The 10,617-nt window shown below is 55.2% G+C and overlaps 1 protein-coding gene across 1 annotated transcript; it reads right to left on the reverse strand.

Moving 5' to 3' along the window:
• Nucleotides 1-7,950: 7,950 nt before the first annotated feature.
• GLRG_00169 (homeobox domain-containing protein) lies at nucleotides 7,951-9,324 on the reverse strand (the record flags this gene model as incomplete). The annotated part of the gene is made up of 3 exons (XM_008090854.1): nucleotides 7,951-8,201; nucleotides 8,312-9,149; nucleotides 9,202-9,324. 3 exons carry the CDS (start codon nucleotides 9,322-9,324, stop codon nucleotides 7,951-7,953), a joined length of 1,212 nt encoding a protein of 403 aa, XP_008089045.1.
• Between the last annotated feature and the right edge of the window lie 1,293 nt (nucleotides 9,325-10,617).

Here is a 10,617-nt window from a genome sequence, read left to right on the forward strand (position 1 = left end):
AACCCCCCCCCCCCCCACACTGTACACATAGTTGCTTCGAGCACAAAAGACGAGCCTGCGAGTGTTGGACTGGGGAAGCGTGACGAGTGGCGAATGCTATTCAAGAGAAACCAGGGTGCTGACAGCCATGGATTGGGAAAATCTTCAGAGGACATCATGATTCGAGAAGGGGAGAGGGGAAGCAGGGACAAGTCGGGATTTTTTTTCTTTCGGAATCTGCCACGCACCTTGGCACCTCTGGCTTAGAAGACCAGTAGGCCTTGGCAGTCGTGCTTGCTTTCAGCCCGCAGACAGAAGTCATCCCAAGAAGGCAAACTATGGGTAGCGATGGAGGGCACATCAAGATTGTGCCGTAGATAGCAGCAGCAGTGGCTTGGCTGCCATGACTATGAGAGACGCCTCCTGGCCCCTGTCTCGAGTCAAGAATCGGAGGGGTAAACCATTGTAATGACAGAACATGACACTGGTTCGGCGGAGATTTTTCGAATATGGTTTAGCGTCAACAAAAACGCATAGCTGGCTGACTGACAGGGCGCCCAATGTCTGTCTGCGCTACACCACATTGCCCCATCAGATTCGGACGTGAACGTGTCGGGATTGCGTGGGTTGAGTGAATGTTCAGCAGCCTTTGGCAATCCAGTGACAAGAAAACTTCAGCAAAGACAGCTGCAAGCGGGCTTGGAAGTGTGGCGTGACGTCCTATGAGCTTAAAACAACAAAACAAGACTGCTGCTGTCAGCACGCACTGGGAGTGTGACTGAGGACGCCCGCCCGCCCGCCTGTACACCCACGTATCCCTACTAGGTAGTGTAGACGCAAGCATGCAACTGGGAGGTAATGACTGACTGCAGACCCTCTTCCCTGTTGGACCGGGATGGATGTGCTGGGTACCCTGGAGCGGGCTGCTGGGGAAATATCCCGATGGTTTACACAATGTTGCGATGCACGAAGTGGATATATCTGAGGAAGTTGCTTAAATCACTTATGGACTCGGGTCTCCGCCCCTTGGTCAGAACCAATGTACATTGTACGATAGAAACCGAGGCAGTACCCGTACTCATTTCACCTTCTTCAGGGTCAGATACATACAAACCCACTCATGTACACAAAGCAGCAGCATTGCCGCAGCAGCGTAGGACTCAACCAATTTGGAAGGTACTACCTAGCCATTGCACGATAGGACTCCAGACTGGCAAGCATGGCACGTACTGCGTATGCAGGTGAGCAGGTACCTACCTAGCTAAGTAGGTAGACGGGGCAAGTGCAGGGACAGGGACAGGGACATGGGCAGGGGTTTGGGTCGGTACGTATCTTGTGTACCCCCGATCGCGTCTGGCTCATCGTCGACTTTGACAAACGGCAGGTACGTACATACACGGGATCCGGACGGCAGCCAGATGAGCGACCGGGGCCAGGGCGATCATCTGTGAAGAAGTAAAGCAACGGTAGGCAGAAAACGGGGCACTGGATGCTCTGACAGCCTCAACCGGATCATTACCCACTTGGCTCATTCTTTGCCCGCTCCATTTCCCCTTCACTGATCACACCCAACGTTACAATTGACCTTGCCTGCCCCATGTTCCGGACATCGATTATCGAGAATCACTGTTGCAGCAGGGCCTGGAGACAACGTCCGACTCCCCGATGCTCCCGCTCTGTGACTTGCTCTTTCTCCTTCCGAGACTCTGGGATGCCATCAAGCCTGGTCAGGCCACTACCTACCCACGAAGGGTACGTGGTCGGGTAAACAGTACGTTAAGGCTATGCCACTTTTGGTGAGGCATCATGTACTCTGTACTTATGGCTATCCATCTTAGGTAGGTCTGATCTGTTCTTACCTGTAGTGTATCCAGGTGGAGCTCTCTGTACAGTACGTACCTCTATGTTCTCTCTCCCCTCTTTTTTTCCTACACACACGCACACATGCCAGGGACCGGTCTCTGGAGCACCTAATCCGAAGGGCACGTGAGGTACGAGCCGTCTTCGATTTCCAGAGCTGGACAACGTTCCTCCATTCACAGCCCTGCATTGTCTGACCTCAGTTGAGTCTGCCACCACCAAACGTCTTCCCAACATCACAGTTACATCCTTGACGGCCTCTTCCCAGCAACTCACTAAACACCAAATCCCGAGACCAGGCCCCTCCCAGCATGTCAAGGCACCTTTGGCCCCTTGACATGCGCCCCTTACTCCCGCCCCTCTCGGGGCTCCCCTCGGCCTTTGCGCGACGGCTCCGACAGGAGGCCGCTCGTTCCTGAACCTATCTGTTACTTTGCTACGTTTCTGAAAACAAGCAAGGGGGGCGGGGAAACCCGAATCACGGAATTGCAATTTCATCGACGTTGCGATACACCACGCTGACAAATTTTGGCCATGGAGAAGCCGCGCCGCGCCCCAAGGAGCTTCGAGAGCCCCTCGGCAGTGGTTCTCGAAACATGACTTTGCTGTGACTTGCCGCTGTAGGACTAGTCGCTCAAGGCGCGGGAGCGGCTAACAATACCAAGAGGCGTTCCGATACAACCCACGCCCATGGAACACGTCGAATCAATCAAAGGAACGCCCTGAGACACGGACGCGACTCTCATCACGCTACTATTCTGCCAAGCAAAGTCTGGTCGGCCAAGCTGCAAAAGCCAAAGACCGAGAAAAGGTACGAGACTGGCTCGCAGCCCTGCGAAACACTCAGGACATCCGTGCCACTCGCTCTGTACTGACTGCATCTCCGAACCAAGTCAAATCTTCGACTCCTCCATTCCGTTACTCATTACGGAGTACCTGGCCTGCAAATCCTCCTTCGAGAGTTGTATCCCCTTCACATATTGGCCGCCACCGCGCCACCCTGTCTTCACCCCAGCCTTCGTACTTTCGCGTTCGCCTTCGTATCAGAAGCGGTACGGATGTTGCCGTTTTGACGTTCAAGGAAGATCCGCGGATCTCATCTCTTCATCATTCTCCCCAGTTTTCCACAGCCATTCAGCAGCCCCTTAAACCAGTATCATTTACAGTATCCGTACATTTAAAGTGGCAAGACGGCATGTAACCATCCAGCTAAGGCGTTACATAAATCTCCATCTTCACCAGCCCGTGAGTGACTCCACACCACAAGGTTAACAACACATCCTAAACTTATCATAGTAGTAGTTTGCATAGTAGCTCCATCAAAAAAGTGCCGAGCAAGGTCTTGTCTACAAAACAGTACACTATGCCATCCCATGCTTGCCCGCCGCTCTGCGCCATCGGCATGCTGCACCGACGCGCTCAATCTCAATAGAACTAGTACTTACTATGTGGGTGTGCTGACATGGCCCCCTCCCACTAGCACATCCGTCGCGGACAGGCTCCGCGCTGCTTGCACCAATGACGGCTTCCTGCCACCTCAAGCTTTATTTGACGTTGTAGCAGCAGTAGTAGCAGAAGACGAAGAAATGCCCAAGCGGAGCTTGACTCGATAACTCTACGTACCGGTACACTGCAATCCCCAGTCTTATGTCTTGTGCCTGAGTGTGCGCAACTGACTGGCATCCCTTCTAGGCGCCGGTCATTCCTGATTCGCGTTGAATTAACCGGATTCACGAGCCCTGCTCCTGGTCGACATCCTTTTCATGGGCCTCGTCCTGCCCTGTGCTGAACTGGCCCTTACGTTATGAATCTACACCCCCTTCCCCACCCTCTTCTTCGTCCAGTGGATTTTGCGACTGGCTGTCATCTCACACAAAGAAAACAATGCTTCTGGATGGGATGCAAGGCCCAGTCATCCTCAAGCGACGACGAGTCTCGCTTGCTACCTACTTTGGTTCGGCCGGTATGCTAACGGCTGTCGCAGCACTTGTCGCCGCGCACAGATCCCTTTCGGGGGATAACTTGGGCAGGTTCGCAGATGCTATTCAGACTTTCGGCATGCACCGTTTCTTGAAAGCATCGAGGCAGATCAGAAAAGGGCGTAACATATACTGGCGAGAATCATGGTATGGATAGTCGCCGAACGCTTGGTGTCGTGGTCATGTAGTAATTGGCACCTGTTCAAACATTATCCTCAGAGAGGCCGATATACTCCCCCTTCACGTCAGTGTCTCAGCATGACCAAGGTCACTTCATCGGACAACAATGCGAGTACCACCCCCCCTCCCCCCCCTCCGGGACTCATTCTATTACCCCCGCCCCCTTATCCAACCGTCTTGTGTTCCTCTGACACGTCCAGTGATGGGGGGCCCTGACACCGGTAGTCGATCATTTGGGCCTTGACACAGACTGTACGGGCCACTGATCCATGTCCATTATTACCTGTCAATTATGGTTCTTGTTTCGCCTGCCCCGGGAATTGAGCAAGGGTTGGCTGTCAAGGGGCTGAAGGCAAAGGCAGGATACTGTTTATCTCGACATCTCAAAGCGTAAGGCTAGCGTCGTGCCTTGGCCACGCATTGCGTCTGCAAGTAGAACGAGGGGAAAGCATCGTCCAGTAGCAAATACTTGATGCAGGGAAAAGTGACTCGGTTAAGACGCACGGAGAGACTGAAAGTCGGTCAAGGTCTGCAGCTCCCATTGTCGAGATCGGGGAGCGATGGCTACACATAGCATGCAACCCACGCCAGATGGGTCCTGATCAAAACCATGGAGAAGAGGGTTGCGTTCCGCCGGTGTGCGTCCCGCGCCCGGCGCCAACTATTCGGCTGTGTCCTCACATGTGGCCATCTCGCCCTCCGGCTGCAGATACTGAGGCCTTTTAGCAAGGCGGAGGAAAAGAAAAGTCCCGTCCAACCCGACCAGTAGCAGAGTGGCCAAGCCTTTGCGGAGGCGCTGGCGGCGCCGGCGCCGACAATCGCTCGAGGGGACGTGTCTAGTTCCTCGGGAGAGCGAGCTCACGCACGTATATCGGGACGTTCTGGGCCCGCCTGTTTCCTGCTTCAATGGTCTCTCCCGAGAGTGTGGTGACCTATTATCAAGGAACGGGGAACGCCACATTTTGCTTGTATTGAGGTGCCTTGCTGGTGGGCAGTTGGACCTCCGACCTCACGGCCCTCTCTCCCTCTTTCGTTGCCTGCTCGTATCCCGCAAGGCCACCACTGTGCAGCCCACGCCATACGCGCGCATGCAGCGCTGGTGTTGTGAACCCCGACTGGAAAAAGTAAAAAGTTCAGTGTCCAAATGGGCCTGCACGGTGATGAGGTGACACATCCATCCAAACTCTCCTCTTCGGAAAGATGGCGAATCACTTCTGCGCCCTGGCGACGGCGGCGCGGCGCAAAAGCATGACCACTCCGTTACATGCATCCCATCCTCTCGAAGCGCACATTATCTACGCAAGATTAAAAAAGAGACGTGTGTTTCACGACACATTAAACCACATGTACAACATCCGCGCCCGTCAATCACCTCGCATTAGATCGGGGGATGATATGCTGGGCCACCCCTTTTCTTTTTCCTCCCCCCCCCCTCCCCTCTTCGACACCTGCACATGGAATGCCAGGCTTGACACCGCAAGCGTCCACGCCCACGTCGTACCGGTGGCAAGCTACCGGGAGAGGCGGCACAAGCATGTAGGTATGTGGGCAGGTCCGAAAAGGCGGAGCTCTTTCGAGGCGATCATGGTGCGAACTAGGACGATAGTGTCGCGCCAGTGCCAGCAGCAGAGTCTAAAGAGAGGCTAAGGGAGGGGAGGCGGACGTGTGGCTGGCGGGTTCAAGAAACTCGGTCAGCTTAACAATTTATTTATTTGAACCCGAGGGCGGCCGCTCGCCCTCGCGCTCGCCCACGACATCGTCGACGTGTGGAGCGACCGGCGGGCAAGCAGGGAAGGGGGAGGGTAGTTGGCTCTCAAAGTGTTCAGCCGCTGCAGAACCCGTGTGTGGTGACGGAGCAACGCGCAGGACTCGCTCAAGACCGACCGCACCGCACCGCACATGCGTAACGTAACGTAGCGCCCACGAGTGCACAGCAACAGCAACAGCACAGGCACAGGCACAGACATAACGCATACGCGGAGTGCGACTGCGACTACAGTAGGCCTCCCCCCCCCCTTCTCCTTTCCTGCTTAGTTGCGGGATGGGCGGGCAGCATGACGAAGGGGGTGATACGGCAAGGCAACCAGCAAACCCGCCGCGATGGCAACGGCCGAAGCTTTTTACGGACGGGCCCTTGGGGAGGATAGTCGTGGTCCGGGATCCCGGGTCGCCTCCTTCCCGCCTCCTACGCCCGCCTCCCACTCGCCCAGGCCAACGCTCACGCCTTTTGCTGTTTTGCCCTACCACCCGAATCCGAGGGTCGTCTTGTGTTGGGTGGTGGTATTCCGATGCAGTCAACGCAAGGCCACGGGTGACTGAAAGGGTACAGAGGCAGAGGACGGACGCTGCCATCCATGAACGCAAGGGGGGGGGGGGGGGGGGGGGGGGCGAGAGAGAGGTGGAAGTAGCAGCGGCACACAGACCTTTCATGTTTCCCTCCTTCACCCGGCTATCCCCCCCCCGTATGTTTGTGTGCGCGCGCGTCTAACTTGATGACTGATGATTAATGATGAAAGTGGCATATCACGACAAAAACGCTTCTGCGCTCGTGGTCTCTTGGGGCGAGGGGGAAAATCGATCACCCCATTCTTCCGCCCTGCTCCGGTGGAAAGCGAGTGCCATGGCCACTTAGTAACGGCCCGTGAACTCTTCGACCTCTTGGCCCTTCCCCTCCCCCTTCTATTTTCTATGCTCTCCTGTTTGTTTTGTTTGTTTCCGGGAGGGGGGGGTCAAGAGAAAGGGGGGGACTGGGTGCAGAATACATACACACACACCTACTACACACACAAACTAGGTGGTAGTACACACTCACACCTTACACGCTTCAGACACCTGGTTCTATTTCGTTCGGACGGGGCTGACTTGCTTTCTTTCCAAGGTCCGTCTGACCGGGTTCGCTGTGCAGACTCTGCTGAAGTCGATGGAGGCCACACCCACACACACACCCACCCACACACACACACACGTATACAAAGTCAAAACGGAGAGTTTCGAGACCTAGGGGGAGATGCCGCCCGTTTTTAGGCATCGCAGAGTCAGTCAAGGTGTCAGAATAGTACCCCCCTTCTCCCCTCACCCTCTTTTCTTTGGTTGTCACGGGCCAAGTCTCGCTAAAAGAAAAGGCTTTCGTAGCCGTATTTTTCGTGTCAAAATCTTGTTATGGTCAATGGTGATGACATGCATTTATGTGGGCCGCTTTCGTGTGTATATGTGTATATGTGTGTGTGTGTGTGTGTGTGTGTGTGTGTGTGTGGTACTCAAACAGCTCAGCAAGTTGATTGAAACATGTTTTTCTTTTCAAAAAGAAGACATTGATACAATGATATCGTTCTACGTATCCCGTAATGTTGGAAGGCAGCCTCTGGTTTGGCTGTGTGAAGATAGTACCCGTTGCCCATGAACACCTCCCCCGTCAAAAACAAAACCAAGCTTGTCCAGAAGTGTAATGCATATTTGTCTGCCCCAATCCCCCCCCCCCCCCCCCCTGGTCCATTCCCATTGCCCTTCCACGTGTCCCGCTTGTGGGTATGTGTGAGTGAAAGTGTGCGTGTTTGTGTAGGATCCCTACCGGAAGAAATCCCCGTGAAGCCTTTGGCTTGGTCTGTAAGTTACATTATCCACCCTAAATACAAGTCGACAGAAAGGAAAGGCGGGTTCAGAGGATGACTCTGTTCATCCATCCCCTGCGATGAAATTTTGTACAAATATAGCCCATAATGGTATTAAGAGATCTTGCTCTTGGTGCCGGTTTTTGGATCTGTTGAGTGGTCTTGCGATCGTGGTTCGTCGTAAATGATGAAATGAGAAAAAAAGTATGTGACTGGTATATTGGTAAAGGGAACCCTGTTTCGTGCTTTGTTGGACGATTCGTGGTGTTCTTTTCTTTGTCTGATGATCGGCGAGGCCTTTCTGCCTTGTTTTGAGTTGCCGTGTCTCTCTGTCACCCAATTCTTCAGACGCTTCCCCTTTTGATGTGCGCTGAGCGCCGGTGCTTCAGGCTATCAAGATCCTCGTCAAAAGCCTCGCCTTCGCTGAGGGGAACGCTGGAGCGCTTGCCGTCGTCGTACTCGCTACGCTCTGTCGACGGGAGGATCTTGCTCTCGCCGCTGCGGCTGGACATGGCGTCGGACTCGGCACGGGCGTTGCTAATCATGGTGGGCAGCTGCCGGCGCCGCGCGTTGATGAACCAGTTGGAGATTTGGTCTGGAAGGCGAGGGCAGGTTAGCGTTTTGTGCCAAGAAAGAATCACGCACACACTCCCTAGCAAACAGCCACTAGAGTCCAACGGTGTCGGAAGGTTCAAGTAGACTTACTCATCTGGAGACCGGTCTGACGCATGAGCTCCTGTTTCTCGTCTTCGGTTGGGTACGGGTGGTGTAGGTGAGCTACGAACCACGCACGTAGCTTGTCAGTCGTCTCCTTTGGCAGGTTGCCACGGCGCTTGCGTTGCTTGCTGTCGCCGTGCATGCCCATAGCGCTAAGCTCTCCGATGCGCATGAACTCGGGGTAGTGGCCGTAACCAGCACTTGAGAAAGGCGTGCGGTCGAAGGGGTGAATAGAACCGAGAGACAGAGACTGAACCCGGCTGGGGTGGTGATATCCGTATGCGTAACCGCTGGGGCGGTAAGCTGGGGCGGCCTCCATCATGGGTGGTGCTCCGGACATGCCCATGGAAGGGCGGATGGGCTGGAAATCATCTTGGGAGTGTCCCCGAACACGCTGCATGGGAACGGGCTCCCTATCGAAGTTCATGGGCGGGAGGCTGGGGAGTGTCGTCCGCATCTCAGGACGCTCGTTCAGCTCCATGGCCGGGGATCTGATAGAAGGCATGCCCGACGCAGACATGTAGGGGCTTGTCCTTGCGGATCCGGTCCAGCTCTCGGTGACAGAGCGGGAAGCGAGTGGCGGGGAAATCTGGCGTTGGGGAAGCCGTGCTGGGCTTTCGTACAGTCTCGGGACGCGGCTGACTCTTTCACCGTCCTGCTCCTCGTCCACCGACAGTCTCCTCCGCTTGTTTGAGCTTGGCGAGTGAACATACTCGGGTGGCGTCATGACACCGGCATAGCCGACTGTTGGCGAGGTGTTGGAAGAAGTGGTCCTGGTGGTTGACGACTCCTGGGGTTGCAGGCGGAGGTGAAGTTCCGGGATGGCCTACAACGTTGTCAGCAAAGCACAAAGAGCAAGGGCGGGTCGGTCGTCGTACCTGGCGGATCGATGGCAGGGCGATTCTCTCGGTCTCGGTACGGGGGCGCGAGTAATCCGAGGTCGACCTGCCGCCATCCCAGGGATACTGCTTAAATGCTGAATGGGGGGATGGAGCAGCCATGGCGAGCATAGACATCTTGCGTAGGTCTCTTTGAAGAATAAAGGTCTCTTAGACACAGCCAATGTGAACGAGACACTTTGGTACTCGATCCTGTTGGGCGGCAACGATGATGGCGAGGATCCAAAGTAATGGGCGGGCTCGAAAGATGAAGCCGCACGGCGGTATAAGGACTATCTCTGGTCAGCCGGGATCGAGCAAGCAAGCAGGGCAGGGCAGGGGAGGGAGGAGGGCGTACCTAAATACGGTCCAGCCTAAATGATGGGGTGTTATTGAAGTGGTGGTCCTCTCTTGTTTGCTTGAAGAAGCGAATTCGGGCAGATGGATGGCTTCGGAGGGGGATTGGCGTGGCGACGATGATGGTGATGCTCGTCAACGACAGAGAGGGGTGAAGAAATGAAAAAGGATGCTGATGTAGTCAAGTGGTCCCAGCCGTGAATCAACAAACAGCTCGAATGGGATGATGGTCGGTAGTGGTCAAGACAGATGCAAGGTGGGATGGCAGTCCTTTTGTATATCTTTGAGGTTGGGAGTGGTGGTATCGTATTGTGCAGGCAGATTAACGGGTAGAGAGATGTGCACAGATGATGTGGTGCCAAAATAGGAAATGGGGGAGAAGTTGTCGAGGAGTGGAGGGGTGGAGGAGTGGAAGAGGAGGGGAAGGAGGAGAAGGAGGAGGGAGTGGTAATAGGAGAAGGAGGACCCGGCGACAAGCCAAACGGGACAAATTAAGACGGTGATTTGAGCACACTGAAACTGACACGAGCCAGGCTCAGACGAAAGAGTGCCCAACTAGTGGTATTCTTGGTGAATCGGACCGTGGTGGATTGAGGAGGTGAGCTGGGAGGAAGAAGAAGCAGAAGGCACACAGCCCACAGATGCTTAATGCCTTGCTAAGTATCTGGGAACGAGGCCTTTGCTGATGTGGGGGAGGGAAGGACGGTTTTGACGGAACACACTAGACCTGAACTAGCCCAGAGCTGCGAGGCATGGGCATGGGCATGGGTGGCATGGCGAGAGAGGACGATCAGGGTACAAGCAGGCCGTCGATGAGGAACAAGAGTAGCATGGGATTTGCCCATCTCTCGACCAGGGTCGCAGGACCACGCCGTCCCGTACCCATCCATACCTGGTCGGGGGCCTGGTCCTTGTCGTGGGATTGCTTCGGTGGCGTTCCCTCTGGCCGGCAAGCAACGGACTGGCTATGCTAGCTTGGTCGAGGTGGCACTTGGGGGGGGGGGGGGGGGGGGGGGGGCCCCCCCCAGAACGAGGAGAGATTGTTATGGGGGTCTTCAC

The sequence above is a fragment of the Colletotrichum graminicola genome (assembly GCF_000149035.1).
Source record: "Colletotrichum graminicola M1.001 genomic scaffold supercont1.1, whole genome shotgun sequence".
Lineage (NCBI taxonomy): Eukaryota > Fungi > Ascomycota > Sordariomycetes > Glomerellales > Glomerellaceae > Colletotrichum > Colletotrichum graminicola.